The following is a 19,515-nucleotide window of genomic DNA, read 5'->3' on the forward strand; positions in this document are numbered from 1 at the left end:
GAAATCTTCCCACATCACTGTGCATTCCTGAATTTTGCTGCTTGGGGCCCCAGGGTTCGTCTCACACGCTCACAAACAGCCAGCGACTCAAGTTTCTGCTCCGTTCTGCCTGTGACAGTTGAAAACACTTTTAAGAGAAGAACTCTGATGACACACGTACCTGTTGGACAAGTGAACAAGGTGACCTTTGGGCTTTTTAAGGTATTTTTTGTGGGGCATTTTTGTGCTTGAAACAACTTCGGATGGTTCAGAGGTGACAGGAAGTAGGGGGGGGGGGGGGAATAACTCAGCAACAGTATATGGTATGCATGTTGATCACCAGGACGCCAGGAAGCACAAATCGTATGTTTAACCTGGAAATATGATCCTTTCCCCAACAGCTAAACCAATTTGATTCTTTAACTGAAACAAGAAGTTAATTTAAAACTTTGGCCTTTCAGCATTGTTTTCAGCTTCTAAATTTAGAGGATTATTTACATCATTATTTAAATAATTGATTTAAGTTTGAGGTTTTAAGGTGATTAAGGTTTTACATTGTAAGTGGCTATTAAGGATACTATTAATAGATCCTTTAAATGACATTACTAGAGGGAAAAATAACAATCTCTAATTTTAATTTTTATGATTAAATAATTACATTTATATAAGAAAAACTTTGTCTGAGGCTAGATTTCCTCTCTCTTGAAAACACATGCAGAAAGTTAAATAATGCAATTTTATTTTCATTGACTGTTTAGCTTTTTATTTAATACCAGTCATTCTTGTTTTTATAGGCGGATATTCCTGACATCCTATTTTCAGCTCTCGGGCTCACACACTTTGGGAAAGTTTACTTTGAGCTTTAACTTTCCTGAGAATGAGTCATTCAAGGTGACGCCTCGAGTGTCTGAGCTAAAGGGACTCGTAGGATGAAGTTCTGGCTCCGCTCCTTAAAACATCAACAAACAGTGCACGAGCCAACAATGATATTCGGTCAATAACTGTCACACACATCACAATGAGGTGACGTGGTAAAGGGGAAGCAGTTTGTGTGTGTAGCTTTAGGAACAATGATATTTGTTGAATTCCCAATGAGGCTGGGACTCTCCTCTTTGAGCCCATGAGGCCTAAAGCAGCACTAATCCATTAAATAACACTGAGGATGTCAGATGGGAAGTTATAGTGGAACCTCCCCCATTAGACCTGGAACCAGTTACCTCTGCTCTTCTCATCAATCCCCTCAACTCCTGTGGCGACGTCCAGCTGCAGGTCAGGGTGTGCTCCACTGTTAATCCACCAGGTGACGCTGCTGTGTCGTTATTTGAATGAGTGCAATAGTTAAATAAGTCTTGTAATGATTAATTTAGCATTGTCTTAAATCTGTGCTGGTTTGGGGAAACACAGTTAAGAGGTGAAGCGAACCAATCGTGGATTAATCACTGATGACCAAGTGGATTATCATGCATTTGTATGTGACTTCCATTCCCTCTAATTATAAAAATCCATTTAGAAAATGCTTTAACATGACAGAAATCACATCTTTGACATGTATTCAGGACATGCATCTTATTAAGTGAATGTAAATTACTATTTTAATATTTTAAATTCATTCCTTTCACTCATATTTTAACTGCAAATTTGACTAATTGTTTTATAATTATAACTGATTGACCAGGTCATAGTTTTTCTTCCAACTCTTTATACAGAAATAAAATTGAAGACAAATCAAGATCTGATACATTAGAATTGCTCAAACATAACAACCAAATATATAATTAAACGGAAGTAATAGGATAAAATCAGACTAACATGATGATGTTAAAGAGAATATCACATTAAGAACAGCTGATTTATAAAACACCATGGACATATTCATCTTAATCTTTCAAATATCTTAGTTCAAGAATATCTAAAGTAACTCTTGTCTCTGAATGATTATCAGAGCTGACCTTTACTCTAAATCTTTTTTAATTATAATAGAGACTCTCAAACTTTCCAAGATGTCAGGCTGAAACAACAAACATAAAAAGTTATGAAAAATACAAGTTGTGTAGATTTAAATTGAATCTTGCACACTAGAAAATGGTTATAAACACATAAAAATAAATAAAATAATAGGAACATTTGAAAATTGTCTGTTAAGTGAGGCATCGACAGCTGAAACGATGCAGCAATTAAAACTGTCATTTTGCACATGAGAAAAAAACTTCATTTCCCATGATCCCTCGTTCCGCTCCGCAGTGATGTGGGGTGTGGTGATTGAATGAGTGTGTGTGAGTGTGTGTACATCTGTGTGTGTGTGTGTGTGGGTTGAGGAGGAGGAGGAGGAGGAGAGCTCCGTCTCTCCGCACAGGACCCGACAGATCCGCAAACCCACCGCGGAGCATCAGTGAGCGTCGGACCGGAGGATGAGGACGAGGACGTCGGTCTGTGGTGGATCTTACCGGCGGATTGAAACCAGGACGACTGCTTGATCCGGATTGTGTGTTTTCATCTGGAATCTGGACGCGGAGCCGGGGAACCGCAATGGAGCATCGGTGCGGAGCGTGAGAGCCGCTGCTCGTCGGCTTCCAGGCGAATGCTCCAGACAATAAACAACGAAAATTAGCCTTTTAGGAACCGTGGCATCCCTCCGTGTGCACCGGGGCTTGTGTTGTTCTGCTGTGTCGCTATTTCCCACAGTGAATTTGTTATTAATGATTCAGAAATCAATGGTTACACAAGTCACGCGCAGACAGGAGCTCATCCAGGCCAATTAAAGGCTCCGGGAAGCCGGGTTTTTTTTTTTCAATGAGAGTAGCCTGATATAGATTCGTTTTTTTGTTGAGATTAATCAGAGAGCAGTCATGTCAAAGACTAAGAGCAGCGAGTCGGTGAAGGTGGTGGTTCGATGCCGTCCCTTGAACCGGAAAGAGGAGTCGCACGGGCCTGCAGGGGGCATCGTGCAGATGGACCTGGGTCTCGGACAGGTGTTCCTCAGGAACCCTCGAGCACCAGTCAGCGAGCCCCAGAAAACCTTCACGTTCGATGGTGTGTATGATGCAAGCTCCAAACAGCGAGACCTGTACGATGAGAGTGTGAGGCCCCTGATCGACTCGGTGCTCGAAGGCTTCAATGGAACCATCTTTGCTTACGGGCAAACCGGAACTGGAAAGACGTACACTATGCAGGGGGCATGGATGGACCCAGAGAAACGGGGGGTGATCCCCAACGCTTTTGACCACATCTTCACACACATCTCCCGCTCGCAGTCCGACAGGCAGTACCTGGTGCGGGCGTCCTACCTCGAGATCTACCTGGAGGAGGTTCGGGATCTCCTTGATCCCAACCACGACACCGCCAGAGCCCTGGAGCTCAGAGAGAGTCCAGAAACCGGAGTGTACGTCAAAGATCTCACATCGTGTGTCTGCAAGAGCATCAAGGAGATCGAGGAGGTGATGAACTTGGGCAACCAGGCGAGGGCGGTTGCGGCGACAGACATGAACGAGTACTCGTCCAGGTCCCATGCGTTGTTCCTGATCACGGTGGAGTGCAGCCAGCCTGGACCAGATGGGAGGAAGCACATTCGAGTTGGTCGCCTCAACCTGGTGGATCTGGCTGGCAGCGAGCGCCAAGCCAAGACCGGCGTCCAGGGTGAGCGCCTGAAAGAAGCCGCCAAGATCAACCTGTCCCTGTCAGCCCTGGGGAACGTGATCTCAGCACTAGCAGATGGACGCAGCGGCCATGTGCCTTACCGGGACTCCAAGCTCACCAGGCTGCTGCAAGACTCTTTAGGTGGGAATGCCAAGACGGTCATGGTGGCCACCTTAGGCCCCGCCCCCCAGCACTACGACGAAACCCTCACCACCCTCCGCTACGCCAACCGAGCCAAGAACATCCAGAACCAGCCAAGGGTCAACGAGGACCCCAAGGACGCTCTCCTGCGCGAGTTCCAGACGGAGATCGCTCGCCTCCGGGCCCAGCTCAACCACAGGAAGTGGAGCAGCAAACAGAAGAAGGAGCAGGTGGAGGGTGAGAGCTGGGAGAGAGACGAGGGCGAGGAGACGGAGGGCGAGGACGAGGAGTTGGAGGGGGAGAAGGACGCAGAGGAATACGTGAAGCTGCAGGAGCAGCGGCTGGAGAGGGAGAAGGAGGCCATCAGAGATGATCGATTCATGTTGGCCGAGGAGAAGCAGAAGCTGCTGGGAGAGAATCAGAGAATGATGGGGGATCTGAGGAAGGAGCAGGAGGCCACCGAGCAGCTGACCGCCAAGTACAAGGTGAGAGGTCCAACCAGGTGGTTCCATCCTTTCTTTCTTTGTCCCTCAACCCATTCTGGACAAAAATGGATGATTTATCCAACACATCAGATAAATATTGACAAACACCCAAAGTTACATCTTCAAAGATATTCAGTAAATGAGCATAGATGATAAAAGTACAGATCAAGTCCTTTTGAAAAGCTGGAACTCAAAAATACATTGATTATCTTTCTGCTCATAAACCAATAGTTTTATTGATGAGTAGACTTTAGTTCACAAATGCAAAAAAAATAAATTGTTGAATTTGCTGCAACTCCAATTCAAACTACTCCATAACAAGAGCAGTGGAGGCTCATGGGTATTGTAGTATTTAAACCTCGTGGTTTACAACCTGGTTTATCAGAATGGTAGAAGAAGCAGGAGAGCTGCATGTTTGTATGTTCAGTGAAGCTACAGATATGCACAGACATGAACATTTTAAGGACCACACACAGACACAGACACACACACACACACACATAGAGGTGTAATTAGACATGGAGCTCCAAGGGTTAGTGTCCATAATGTCACTTAATAACAGCTCATCAGATTATCACACATGATAATCCCTGTGTACCACATGTCCCTAATCTGACCCCTTCGACAAAATACAGTGTGTGTGTGTGTTTGTGTGTTATCATCCAACTGATTGTGAACTTTTGGGGCCTATAGTCGAGCCTCTCTGTGCTTCTTGGAATAAAATCTCTTACAGTACACATGTGCCATATATACAGTCACTGGTGGTTCCAGTCACTGGTCCAGTGTGAGTCCTTGTCCCTGCTGTCCTTAAACCACAGTGTGCTCAGGTGTCTCACATGTCCAGAGCTGTGTGTCCGGAGCTGTGGTCACTGTAGCTTCAAATGTCAGCTCTCCCTTCAACCCTTCTTCAAACACGGCATCACAAAGCCTCCAATCAGAGAGTCCCCGTCTGACCTGCATTCATTACTTGCTCTGATTCCTGTGCACATCCAGTCAATAAGTCGCCCGTGCAGAAACACTGCAGTCTATATAGAACTGTGGCTGTGTCCGAGAGATCCAGGATCAGTTTACTGAGCAGCAGCGAGCAGCCTCGGGGAGATTTCATTTTCAGCTTCACGTCTGTAGGAACGATAGAAAGTGACAAGTTGAAGCGTTGTACTTTTTCGATCAGAGTATTTTTAGAGCAATATAAAATCATGTTCTGTACATGTTTAGGTTTTATCCACTTCCCACTGAACTCACCACAGTGATTTAACAGCTCCCAGAGCAGAGGCGTGGGTGTGATGCATTCAGGTGTGGGTGAAAACCAGTATGTGTGGGTGGAGAGAGCGACAGCAGCAAGAGTCCTGGAATATCAAAGAGAGATTTTACAGGAACAGTGAAAGTGTCAAAACACAAATTGGGCTTTGACTTAATTACCTTCTGTTCTGCTGAAGCTGCTTCCAGTGGAGAAACTGGTTCTTTACCACTTTTACAAAGATATGTATGTTTTCTCTCTATGTCAGCAAATAATTTGAGCAGATACCAGTTCTTTACATTATTTTTCCCTACAGCAATTTGAATCAATGGTATATCATTTTTTGAGTTTTCCTCTTTCCTTCGCTGTAGGTTATTTAAAAGTCAAAAATCCCCCAAACAGGCCGAACTGGAAGTGACAGAGTGCTCACGCTGCACTTGTTCCTCACTCGTCTCTTTAAAAGCAGCGTAAGCACATGTTCCTCGCTGCCTCGTCGGTAGGATGTGGCTCATTGTCTTTGTGAGTTAAGGTCTGGGCAAGTCCCACGAGACGGAGCTGATATCCTGATCCTGAGTGTGAGGCTGCTCCCTGACTGGGCAGCTAGGGAGTGATGTCAGCACAGGGAATCAACCCTCCACCCCGAGGAGGAAGATGATTAAGTAGAAGAGCGTTTCCTGCTTTGATCAATCAGCTTCTTGTTGGTGGAAATCAGATTTACTCTTCATGTGAGGAACTGATTCTTATGTTTGATCCAAGACGCTTTATTTATTCCTATTTGGGACAGACATTCACTTTGACTCAAAGATGAATAGAATTTCGATGGTTAAAGGTCAAAGGTCAAGGTCAAGGTGACATCAAAAATAACTTTTCTGCCTTCTGAACATGTTACCTTAAGAATGCCTCGAGAGAATTCTTTAGAATCTGGCACAATTAAAAGATATAGATAAATAAGCTATATAGTACATATCCCATGGTAATGAGTTAAAAATAATGAACTACAGGGCTTAAAAATAAAAGCAATTATATAATACATAAACAAATAAGTTTTTTAAGGCCAAACTAAACTCACAGTCAGGTTCAGAAGGAGGTTTGGCTACCCTCTGATTGGCCGGTGAGATATTAACCCACCAACCACAGAATATGGCCTGAGGGGTCCATTTTTCTCTCTGTGCTCCCGACCAATCAAAGAGAGGTTTCCAGGCAGAGACGGGAGAGAGAGAGAGAGAGAGAGAGAGAGAGAGAAAGAACTGGCTCAAAACATCAGTGGAAATTAGCTTAAAAAATAACCAATTATAGATAATATCAAAAAGGAAAGCAATTAAATCTGTTCCCCTGTCGTCTCACTCACAAACACACACAAACACACACACACACACACACACACACAAACACACATTCAAAACATGTAAGTAGGTCATACATTGGCCTTATGAAGCTGGTCAGCTGATGTTATTTAGTTAACCGGCCTCTAAGGTACAAAGCTCTGTCTGTTGATGATCAAACTGATACGTTGGTGGAACCGTGTCATGTTCTCTGCTCTGCTGCTGACACCGGCTTTGATCTACATGGGAACAAATGTCCAGAGTCCGGTCGGCCTCGTGAATCACCCATCATGGGTCTGACTTCGCCACCTCCTTGTTTGCATCATTTCTCTTTCGCTGTTATTTATGAAAGAAGTGAGGTCGATCATCGATGGCACTGCAATCTCTTTTTCTGCAGTGATCTCAGAAGTAACCACAGTGTAAACTAACTTCACAGTGTGGTCATGTGTTTGTTGTTGAAATCCAGAAGTTCCATTCCAAATGGGAATCTGCTGATCCCAAATCCAATCGTGTACATTTCCTATATTTACTTACATGCAGATTAAATATTGAAAAAACAGCTGTAGCTACTACATCTGTAGTAATTTAACTTCAGTCTCTGACTTGAGTAGATTTATCTTTTAACACTGTGGACGTATTTAGCATCTTTTAACAGTGGTGCTGTTATGAAACAGGTCTCAGTGCAGTGGCTGTTGAGAGCTTCATCCTGAGCAGCAGCTCCACTGTGGACTATTCTTAGATCCATTTTTCTGGGTCAAACCTTCTTCTTCCTCACGTCTCTCACATTAGTGATGTCTTTATTTCTGTAGGTCATGAAAAAACGATTATATAATAACAACTCTTAAAAACATTCATTCTCCTAGATTCTCAAATCAAGGCTTTTTATTCCACCTGCTGTTAAACATCTTCTGAAAAAGCAAGGTTTCAATCATATTACACGACTTTCAGAATTTCAGTTGTCCAGCTCTGGAATGGTCTTTCGGTTTGTTCTTGTGTGTTTCTTTGTATTTATAGTTATTCATAATAAAGTTTATGCTAAAACTGAAAATATCCACATTTAATTACATTATTTTGGGCTGAAATTTCTGAATTTCTTTAAAATCTCAGCATCACTATTTAAATTGGCCCTTAAAAAAACTCATATCGTCAGGCTCGAGTAATTGAGTTGAGAAATGTGTATACAAATTTGGATCAGAGTGGCAGCAGGGAAATTACAGGACAGACGACCCTAATAAAGTGAGGCTGCAAAGCGGCCCATGGCAGGATGCCCAGGTGAAGCCTGTGTCGGGAAACACTGGCTTGTTTCTCTCAGATGTGTCTGATCTGATTGGTTGTTTGGTAAAAAGCCTAAAATAGAAGTTGCACCGTCAGCGAGCCGAAGGGGGGGGGGGGGGGGGGTTGACTTGAGATGTGAGGACAGTGAGACAGAGCTTCACAGCTTCAGCTTCAATTCAGCTTCTCGTCTTTACACCGTCGGCTGCAGGAGGTTTTCTTACATCCTGCCGGCTGAGGTCCGGCCAATCACAGCGCATGTCTAAAAACAATGCCCACGGCCTCATAGGAAAGATTGCCAGTGTTACACACTCTCACACACACACACACACACACACACACACATATACAGGCATGGCTTTATGAGTAAAATGTCTGTTTCCTGTTTATACAGTCGCTTCCTGTCTAATTAAAGGCAAAAGAAACCCTGGACAGAGGGTGGAGTGTGTGTTGTGTGTGTTGTGTGTGTGTGTTGTACGTCTGTGTGTCTGTGTGTGTGTGTGTGTGTATGTGTGTGTGCTGAAAAACAGAAAAGAGCTCATCTCTGCTCTCCATCTTTCAGCATGGAGGACTGCATCACTGAAATATTGATGAATCGACTGTGTTCGTCCTTGTGTGTTTTTCGTGTGTGTAGGTGCGTTTGTGTTAGTGTGTGTGTTGGTGTGTTTCTGTCTGTGTGTGTGCGTTTGGGTTCTCCTGAAGCTGCGTGATCGGTGGAGAAAGCAGACACACAAGCCAGTTAATGCATCTTATGTTTGAGGGAACACATAGTAAACATTTTTTTGTATTGGATGGAAACAAGATTTAATACTTAATGTGACGACTGCAGCATTTATCAAAATATACACCACAATTATAAAATGTATAATTTATCACTCTTTATATACGCTGTGTAAACGAGTTAAAAACATACCTCCCACAGCTTTTTCATCTTAAAAGAAACGTTTCAGTTCGGACACTTTCCTGAAATGTTCCAGAGCGTCTCTACGTGAGAACCAGACGTCAGCGTGAGGACATTTTGAATGTTGTTGAGATCCCGCCTGAGGGACAGTCTCCAGGTCTCGGTGTCTCTCAGTGCGATGCACAGGCGTCTGGACTCGAGGTGGCTGAGGGACAGTCTCCTCTGACCTGAGGCGTCTCCTGCTCCACGTGAGAGACAGTTTAACCTCTCGTGTGCTCGTTGACACCTTGAGAGCTGCTGAGGTCACATGAAAGCTGATGACTCACCCCACGGTCACACCGTTGTGATCACCTGACTGACGGCGTCGAGTCGCCTGAGGAGCGATCTCATGACTCCATTGGAAGTGGCTCAATCTGTCTGAGGATGGAAGTCCCACCAGTACTCACCAGTATGTTCTGGTGCTAAGTGACAAACTGCTTCCTGTTCACACCAGTGCACCTGAATGGTCATGATTCTATTTCATGTGTGTTAATGTGGTATGACCTAATATAGAATTGACGACATTACAGACACACAAAAGTGAAGTGAAATCATCTTGATCGCCCCCTGGTGGCTGGCTGCAGTATAGATCTCCTCCTCCATGTTAGCAGACTTAACAAAACGTTTTTTTATCAAAGATGGTTCTGTAATTTTAGGTAGTTCTTATTACACTGATGTTTGTTTTAAGTATATATTTGATGCTATAACAATGGGGGGAAATGCCTTGATTGACAGCTGAGACACAGACTGACTCTTGATTGGTGCATCGGTGCAGTGACGCAAAATTCTGCTTCAAACTTGTAACCATTGTTGTTGTTGTTGTTGTTTCTGGTGCATGCTCTTTGCACACAGCCCCATGAGCGAAGTTAGCAGTGACTTCATCGATTCCCACACGCTACACGCTACACGCCACATGCTAAACTCTCTGTTTTAGTGACGTGTGGACGAGCGGCTCAAACACAGAGAAACCATTCACATTTGTGTGGACAGGATGTAAACATGGATGTTCTCCATGTTGGCTGAATGTCGCTCGCTGCATCGCCCTCGTGTGTCTGTCAGGTGCAGGTGGATGATTGACAGCTGACATCTCAAGCCTCTGATGAACCAGATCCTCGGAGCCGCTGTGACCTTTCTTCTCTTCCCTCTGTCTCCCGTCTTCTCCTCTTCCCCCTCTCCTCTTTGTTTCTGTCTCTTCCCAGCCAGCTCTCTGTCTCTCCCCCCCCCCCGCCGCAAACACAAGACCTGTTGTCGTCACATGGTATTTATAGCCCCGCTCCCCCGCTCCCTCGCTCCCAGCAGGCCCCAGCCTCGCCGCCATTGGCTGGCCAGTGCCAGCTCGATACGCAACGCTTCACATTATCTTGACTTTCCCGGCAGGAAGCGAGTCAGTCACAGCCAAAACTGATTGAACACACACTTACGGGCAGATTATACACACACTCACACAGATATAGAAGCCTGACACTCACACACGATGCACTCAGCACCTGCAGGAAAAGTGTAATGTGTCTATTAACACTTCAGGGTTTTCTCTAAGTCTCGTCCTGCAGAATCCAAAGTGATTTGATTAAAGTGGAGTAAAGTATTTTTTAATAATTATTTATGTGCATTAGAGCAGACGTGGACTTCCTCTGAAACTAAAACACACACATGTTAGTGGACTTTAACCAAATACTTCTACTTTAGTATTTAAGTGCACATAACTATTTTATTTTCATGACTTTACATATACAGGGAAATATTATACTAGTAAATAATACTAACGATTGAACCAACAGCAGCGATTGATAATCATAAAAACATCTCAATGCTCTTTAATATCTTTGTATATAAATGTACAATGTTTTATATCAAATAAATACAAATAAACTAAAACAATGTGTTGTGGCCTTTAAGGTTCTTAACATGTTTGTCTTTAATCAGAATCAAGAGTGACTCAGAGTTAATGAGCTGCAGTTACAGGAAGGTTTCTAACGGCCTGGTGACAGATTCAAATTTGCTGTGACCTTAAGAACAGTGTGTGTGTGTGTGTGTGTGTGTGTGTGTGTGTGTGTGTGTGTGTGTGTATGTGTGTGTGTAATGACTCAAACGACAAGTGAGTCGTCTCTCATGTGATTGTATTGAAAGGTCAGTTGGGCTCCACACTGAGTCATCGTTCCTCCTCTTCTTCCTCTTCCTCCTCTTCCTCCTCTTCCTCCTCTTCCTCCTGTTCTGTCGTCTTTTATTTGAACATCAGGGAACATGACAGTGTTGTTATTACTTTAAACTCAGATTTGCTTCCATAGACCTGTTGCCAGTCTGTGTTATTTAGTTTAACAGAAAACCCAGTGACACAGTTTGAGGTTTTGAATTTTGTTAAGAGCTTTTTTTAACCAAGAAAATGTATTATCATGAACCCCCCCCCCCCCCCTCATAGGAGGAACCGCAGTATAGAAGCTCAGTAAACGTTGAGCGATGCAGCAGGACAATGAAATAAAATAGATGTACAACAGACGAAGGCAATCAACCTTTTGCACCAATCAGGGAGCAGATCAGTCAATACGCTGTGCAACCCGCACCATTAATGTTTAATGAGCGTGTTCAATAAAGACACTAAAGAGGATAAACGAGAGTGTGTTATCAGCTTGAGCACATTGTGTGTGTCTGCTGCTGTGATTTAGATGAAGTTGAGGTTTTTCTAAACCAGCCTGTCAAGAGCAAGAGACACGGGAGGAAATCCATGACATGAATCAGCCCTGTGATGAAAATGAAAGAATATGACAAAACACAAAGAGCAGCAGAGCTCACACACACACAGACACACACACACACACACACACACACACACACACAGAGAAACAAAGAGGCTTTCTGTAAAGACCTGCTGCAGACGCATCCCCTCTGAAGGACTCCACTGTACTCTCTGAATGTGTGTGTGTCTGTGTGTGTGTGCGTGTGTGTGTGTGTGTGTGTGTGTGTGTGTGTTAAAGTCCAGCCGATGGTGAACAATCGGGTGGACAGTGTGGTATGTACGTGTAATTGAGAATGTATAGGCGGCACACAGTTCACACACAGACACACACACACATGCTGTCTTTGTGCAGAGCGTCCAGAGACTGGAATGTGACCAGTATAAAAAGGCCATGGACCCAGTTTGTCCTCCTCGGGCCCCTTTTTCCTTTTTTTGTGTCTCTCGCTTACGTCCTCCTGCTTTTTACATTTCCTTGGTCTCTGTGTTTCCTTTGCGTTTCTTGTTCCTCGTCTCTCGTCCGTTCTTGCCTCGGGACATGAGATCATTCATTCACAGATAAAGGCAGAATAATGTGCATTAGTGTGTGTGTGTGTGTGTCTTTGAATCTCTGCAGTAACCAGAGATGCATTAACACAAGCATGAACTTAATGCATGATGTTGTGTCATCAGAGTCAACACACATAGGCCCTCGTTATACATTTATTTTTAAAAGAAAATACATTTTAAGTTTAAAGAGGGAGAGAAATGCATAATGCTTCAAAAAGATGTTCCAAACTTAGTTTCTTTATAAACCCTCATAAAGAGAGAGGTTTTTGTTATTGTAGGTGGAGAAAGAGAGTGTGTGTGATCCTGTGCTGCTGTTTGTTTGTTTGTTGTTATTTACAGATGGATGAGCTGGTTTTCTCCTCTGGGAATAACAGGAAGCTCGTGTTTCATCTGTGATCTTCTCGTTTCTTTGTTTCTGTGCATCTGTGAGAAAAAACGCAAAGGAAACAAAAAAAATAAAACAAACAATTAACAATTGTTGCTTTTTGCTTATTAGAAGCAGAGCTGATGTGTTTTTACAGATTCTAGACTGTAAATTATATATGTGGTGGCTATATATCTGGGAAACCACAGTGATTTGTGTTTCATCCGAGCTCAGCTGCTCGTCGACTGGTGACATCAGGTCGCTGCTGAGCTTCAGCTCCGTCTGCCTCATCAGAACAAAGTCTGCACTCACTGCAGCAGACACACACACACAGACACACACACACACACACACACACACACACACACACACAAAGACTTTACTGTTAAATGTCTCATTGAACTTTGTTTGACCTCAAGAAGATTTGACTTCTCCTTTCATCCAATATCATTTAGTGTTGCATTGTTTTGTTGATGGTTTGTAAAGCATACAAATTGATCTTTTTTATTTATTATTTAACTCCAAGTACCATTTGTTTTTAACTGTCATTAACTACACAATAGATCTTTAACCTTCACATTTAAATGTACATGTGTTTAAATTTCCCTGAGCGACTACATGGAAAAGGACACATTGCAGCTTTGTTTATTAATTATTAATGCACATGTTGTTGTTATAATATGTTTCCAGGCGATGGAGAGCAAGCTGCTGGTCGGAGGAAAGAACATCATGGATCACACCAACGAGCAGCAGAAGATGCTGGAGATGAAGCAGCAGGAGATCGCTGACCAGGTAAACCTGTGTGTGTGTGTGTGTGTTTCTCATAGGAGGAGGTTATTATGATTATTACCGAGAGTTGTCTCCTTCCTTTTTGTTGTTTATGAACCTGAAGGTGACGTTGTGATGCTTTCAGACCCGCACGGAGAGGGAGATGCAGCAGCAGATGTTTGTCCAGGACGAGGAGACAGTGGAGCTCAGAGAGACCTTCACTTCTCTGCAGCAGGAGGTGGAGGCCAAGACCAAGAAACTCAAGAAGGTAAAATATCTGCAGCTGGATGGACGACACTCCTGTGTGTGTTCACTATAGAAATACATGAGGAATGCACAACAAGCTTTCACACACACAAACAGACACACACACACGCCTTCCTTTTTTGTTTCCTAATGTGAGTATATTCCTCTTTTACCCCTGAACCCCTGAACTTTGACCTGGATCCTAATGACCCTCTGCCTCGGACTCGTGCTCCTAATGGACACTCACTTAAATCTCAGTACCTCAAGGTTTGTCCTGCCGTCCCCTCCTCTCTCCTGGACCTCTCCCTCCCTCCCTCCCTCCATCCGTCTGTCTGTCTACTTCACTCTCCGTCCATGCTTACCACGCTGATCCTCTGAGCCCGTTTCCCCTCGCTCGTCAGATTTCTCAGGCTCTCTCAACATCGCACATTAAAAAATCCTCCAGTGCAAAAACCCCTCAAACGACACCTCCTGCTCTTCTCACTTCCCAACCCGTCGCACCGACCCCTGCCGGCCGGACTAACCCCAAACAACCCCTGGTGTGAGTGTGGATGACCATGTGACTAATGATCCCGGTGTTGACCTTTGTGCCTCTGTTGCCCTAACGTGCATGGTGCCGCCACTCGGAGGAAGAGAAGGAGAATGAAACGTACAAATGCAACATCACATGCAAGCTCCTCATCGGTGAAAATGTCTGTTTCCACTGGTCAAACTCAAATCAAGCTGCAGCGAACAGGAAATCAGGATTAAACCACTTGAGTGAGGCCGTTATATTCAGTCATGGGAGACGTGAGAGAAATCGATCGGTATGAAAGCTGCTGGAAAGAGGAGGAAGGAGCTGTGAGGAGGGAGAGCTGCCATGTGTCACCAGTCACCAGAGCATCCAGAGCGATGTGGTTCACCAGTTCAACGGCAACATCTCTGGTCCTCACCCTCTCTGCTTGTCTCCCTCTCTCTCTCTCTCCCTCTCTGTCTCTCTCTCTCTCTCTCCTCATAGCTGTACGCCAAGCTCCAGTGCATCAAAGCCGAGATCCAGGATGTGAACGACGAGCACGTGAGGAGCCGACAGGAGCTGGAACAGACTCAGAACGAGCTGACCAGAGAGCTCAAGTTCAAGTGAGTCGAGCGAACACAGCACACATAACAAAGCGTAATGATGTCATCACAGGCCGGCATCGTGATGGGGTGAAAGACAGAGGTCTGAGCTTTCTGGCACAAAAAAGATCTCAGCTGGTTTGTGTTCTACATCGCATAAAAGTGCCTTTCCCATTTTTATAAAATCCACCAGTGTCCTCTTCCTCGTAACGTTTTTAAATGTTCCAACACGATGAAGATGTTCCACCTGTAGCCCGTGAGGAAGAGCTGACGGCTGCTGTGTTGTTCCTGCAGGTACCTGATCATAGAGAACTTCATTCCTCCAGAGGAGAAGAACAAGATCATGAACAGGCTGACCTTTGACACCGAGGAGGACCAGTGGAAGTTCCAGCCCCTGGTTCCCACTGAGAGGTCGGTTTGATTTAATTATATTTCGGGGTTCAGTGTTTTTCCATCGGTGGGCTGAGGTCAAACCTAACGAGCTCAGAATGTGGTGGTTTGGGGTCCACGACCTCCTGACCTTTGTCACAGCTGTGGTCCTCTCAATATCGATTGTTTATCCTCAATTATCCGTGTCCTTCACTGGAAGACTTTAAAATCCTTTAAAACTATTTTACCTTTGTGGAAACTGGTTTGATGTGACAACATTGATTGATATTGACCCCCCCCCCCCCCCCTCTGTCTCTACTCAGTAAATCCTCTCAGATGAAGAAAAGGCCGTCGTCTGCAGTCGGATACAAACGTCCCATCACCCAGTATGCCAGGGTGGCCATAGCTATGGGAGCCCACTCCAGATACAGGGTAGGTGTCTGTGTGCGAGTGTGTGTGTTGTGTTGTGTGAGGACATAAAGATGTCTCCACTTCCTCCCGCTATCCAGAGATGAAGCCATCTTGAGATTGAGGTCCCGTTGATAAACGTGCTCGACCAATCACGAGACAGTCCCACCTGTCAATCACCCAGTTCTAATGGCCTCATAAAAACAAATTAAATCCAAACTTTAAGAAAAATTAATAAATGAAATCATGAACTTCCCTCAAACGACAGAAACTGTCTTCGAGAAAAATGTATCATGCCGTGTTTGACTTTTTATCTACCTACATGGAGGAGACGTGGTTTATGACATGCACCGCAGCCCTGACCCTCTGTCCGACCCTCTGTCCCTCTGACCCTCTGTCCGACCCTCTGACCCTCTGACCCTCTGTCCGACCCTCTGTCCCTCTGACCCTCTGTCCGACCCTCTGACCCTCTGTCCCTCTGTCCCTCTGACCCTCTGTCCCTCTGTCCCTCTGACCCTCTGTCCGACCCTCTGACCCTCTGACCCTCTGTCCCTCTGACCGTCTGTCCGACCCTCTGACCCTCTGACCCTCTGTCCCTCTGTCCCTCTGTCCCTCTGTCCCTCGGACCCTCTGACCCTCTGACCCTCTGTCCCTCTGTCCCTCTGACCCTCTGTCCCTCTGTCCCTCTGACCCTCTGACCCTCTGTCCCTCTGTCCCTCTGACCCTCTGTCCCTCTGTCCCTCGGACCCTCTGACCCTCTGACCCTCTGTCCCTCTGTCCCTCTGACCCTCTGTCCCTCTGTCCCTCTGACCCTCTGTCCCTCTGTCCCTCTGACCCTCTGTTCCTCTGTCCCTCTGTCCCTCTGACCCTCTGTCCGACCCTCTGACCCTCTGACCCTCTGACCCTCTGACCCTCTGTCCCTCTGTCCCTCTGTCCCTCTGTCCCTCTGTCCCTCGGACCCTCTGACCCTCTGTCCCTCTGTCGCTCTGACCCTCTGACCCTCTGTCCCTCTGTCCCTCTGTCCCTCTGTCCCTCTGACCCTCTGTCCCTCTGTCCCTCTGACCCTCTGTTCCTCTGTCCCTCTGTCCCTCTGTCCCTCTGTTCCTCTGACCCTCTGTCCCTCTGTCCCTCTGTTCCTCTGACCCTCTGTCCCTCTGTCCCTCTGTCCCTCTGTCACTCTGTCCCTCTGACCCTCTGTCCCTCTGACCCTCTGACCCTCTGACCCTCTGTCCCTCTGTCCCTCTGACCCTCTGTCCCTCTGTCCCTCTGTCACTCTGTCACTCTGACCCTCTGTCCCTCTGTCCCTCTGTCCCTCGGACCCTCTGACACTCTGTCCCTCTGTCCCTCTGTCCCTCTGTCCCTCTGACCCTCTGTCCCTCTGTCCCTCTGTCCCTCTGACCCTCTGTCCCTCTGTCCCTCTGTCCCTCTGTCCCTCTGTCCCTCTGCTCAGGCGGAGAACATCATGTTCCTGGAGCTGGACATGACTCCTCCGAACACGGCCTCACTGGAGCGCTCGACGGAGCCGAACCAAAGCACCTCCGGGGACAACTCGCCGTCCAAGGAGCGGGGGGGCGTCCGCAAGTCTCGCTCCTGGTGAGACCACAACCCCCCCCCCCCCCCCCCCCCTTTACCAGAAGCCAGTTTGTAATGTAGTGGACGCATGTTGTGTTCTTTTGTATGCAGGGTCTTTGTCTGTGTCTTATGGGCGTAAATGGTTTAGACTCGATGCATCTTTAAATGGGATTATTCAGGATTAGCCACACCCTCTCTACTTGGTCCTAATCTGAAGGTTTATCTTTTTTTTTCATTTTTCTTGTAATCTCACCGATGTGGGATAATCTCGTTAACATGCGTCTACTCTCCGTGTGAAGACAGAGATTTGACTTCAGGTCCATCTCACTTTTATAATTCTTCTTTCTTCGCTTCGCAGGTGTCAGACGCCGAAGTCCATCACGTCCTCCTCGTCCAACGCTTCCCTGGCGGCGTGTCACGCTGCCTCACCCACCGCGGCACAGTGAAGCTTCAGTGAAGAGGTCTCAGCTGTTTGTTTTTCTATTGTTAATTTATTTCATTCTTCTGCTTCCTCCTGCTGATTTTCCTCTGGAACATTTCTCAGCGAGGCCCACAGCCGGGACACAAGCACACGCTACGACCTCTGCCGAATCCCGAGAGGTCACGGAGTTTAACGGGTCGCGAATAAAGAACTTATCTCATGACGGGGAAAACTAAATGAACTCAGAAACTTCTAGAAAACATCAGTTCCTCCTGCTCTACGGATGTAAAGACTTTTTCCTCCTTCGTTCTCTGCATGTTTGGGACCAAGAGCCTTGGATTGTCTTTTAAAAAACGTCTGGCTGCAGAGTGGTTCTGCAGCCAGACTGGTGTGTGTGTGAGTGTGTGTTGTGCATACGGGGGTTGTATGATTGTCTGTTTGTGTTTCAAATTGTGACCAGTTGCGATCTGAGAGCTCACAAACTGCTTGACTCCCCTGTAGAATATCAATCAGTGAAAATATGTCATGTTTTATTTTATTTTTCCTTCGGGGGGGGGGGGCGGGGGGTTAGTCCGAATCCATCGACGGTTCCCTTCAGATTGTTTATGTCTGTGTTGAGCACGTTAGAAAATATTGATATAACATATGAACTGTGCTGTGGTTGGTCAGACGAGGTGCGTTGAAGCCTGGATGATGACCTTCCTCCTTATACCTGTTGTCACTCTTCATTCTTCTGTCCCTCCACGATGTCTAATAAATAAGAAATGCCTGTTAAATAATAATCAGATGAAAATTAAGATATTGGAGCAGATTGTAGGTTTTCCAAAAGTCCTTCAGCTTAATTGAAGACGTGGGAGTGTCACAGTTTAAGAAACTGGCAGATTTGCTGTGAACTTTGTCTTTTCCCTGAGGACTTGTCTCCAGTGCATAGCCAGAGCCGCCGAATGTACTACTGGCTACTTGCTGTGCATATTGGTTTCTGTGTAGCCTGTTCGCTGCAGCCGGACCGAGTGGAGTGTCCCTGTGGTTCCGGAGGCAGCGAGCAGTCAGTCCATTGTCTTCTTCATGGAGGTGAAGAGGAGCGGACAGCGGGGGGGCACTGATCACCACTGTATTATTGATGCTTCAGATCCTGTTGCAGCCGAACCCCCTGCAAAGTGCAAGAGAGCACCCAGTCTATTTCCCAATGAGATCGAAACTTCCACATCTCTGTTACGTGGCATCATCGTCTTGTGTGTCTCAGAATAGGTTTTAAACCCAAACATCATATCATTTATTATATGTGATACTATGACAGACAGCTTCATTATGGCTGAATCATCATTGGATGCACAAATTGTCCAAATTTGCCAGAAATGTTGGTGATGATTGAAAATTACTTATCACCAGACACTGTTTTGATTGAAATCTATTTCCATCTCAGACTGATTGACACTGAGGGTTTTAAAGGTTTATCTTCATGTGTAATCCAGATTCAAAACAGCTTCAGACTATTTGTCAAATGAATAAATTTAAATAATGATATTCAAGCTAAAATATATTTAAAACAAATTGTGTCTACAATTCTGAAAACATCAAATTTTAACGTTTAAAACAGTAAATTATTTATTCGCACTGTGTCGCCTCTATTGTAAAATTAAATGATGTTCTAAATTGAACCGAGGTCGGTTTCTAATGTATAAACATTGTTGTCATATTATTCAGTAAAAAAAAAAATACATATATATCCATGAACGTTTCCCGTCTGTGTCAGGGCCGTGAAATTATTGTACAAATGTGTGTGTGTGTGTGTGTGTGTGTGTGGACTGTGGGGGAGGGGCAGAGCGAGGCTGCTACTGCTGATGGAAAGAGAGAGGGAAGTGGGGGGGGTGGATGCAGGAATCCAGAGACAATCAGGAAGTGACTGTGGAGGAGCCTGTTTCCATGGTAACCTGCCGGCAAAGGGTGATGGGATGGGGGAGATGTTGGGTGGGGGGGTCTGGGGGG

General features: G+C 45.5%; 1 protein-coding gene across 2 annotated transcripts; it reads left to right on the forward strand.

Moving 5' to 3' along the window:
* Window positions 1-801: 801 nt before the first annotated feature.
* On the forward strand, window positions 802-19,349 carry LOC133973818 (kinesin-like protein KIF3C). 2 transcript variants are annotated; one of them, XM_062411880.1, is made up of 9 exons: window positions 802-4,238; window positions 13,341-13,442; window positions 13,564-13,686; window positions 14,662-14,780; window positions 15,054-15,170; window positions 15,452-15,560; window positions 16,987-17,129; window positions 17,467-17,569; window positions 17,653-19,349. In XM_062411880.1, the coding sequence occupies exons 1-8, from the start codon at window positions 2,826-2,828 to the stop codon at window positions 17,552-17,554; spliced, it is 2,214 nt and encodes a 737-aa protein (XP_062267864.1). In that variant the 5' UTR covers window positions 802-2,825; the 3' UTR covers window positions 17,555-17,569; window positions 17,653-19,349. The 2 variants fall into 2 exon arrangements, with proteins under 2 accessions (XP_062267864.1, XP_062267863.1); XM_062411879.1 differs by having other exon boundaries at window positions 17,467-19,349.
* Window positions 19,350-19,515: the final 166 nt, after the last annotated feature.

This window comes from Platichthys flesus, chromosome 18 (assembly GCF_949316205.1).
Source record: "Platichthys flesus chromosome 18, fPlaFle2.1, whole genome shotgun sequence".
NCBI classification, from domain to species: domain Eukaryota; kingdom Metazoa; phylum Chordata; class Actinopteri; order Pleuronectiformes; family Pleuronectidae; genus Platichthys; species Platichthys flesus.

Coding starts and splice junctions, on each gene's coding strand:
- LOC133973818 (XM_062411879.1), top strand. CDS start 2,826: ATGTCAAAGACTAAGAGCAGCGAGTCGGTGAAGGTGGTGGTTCGATGC. Junction 13,443..13,563: donor AGCAGGAGATCGCTGACCAG/GTAAACCTGTGT, acceptor TGATGCTTTCAG/ACCCGCACGGAGAGGGAGAT. Junction 17,130..17,466: donor GTCCGCAAGTCTCGCTCCTG/GTGAGACCACAA, acceptor TTCGCTTCGCAG/GTGTCAGACGCCGAAGTCCA.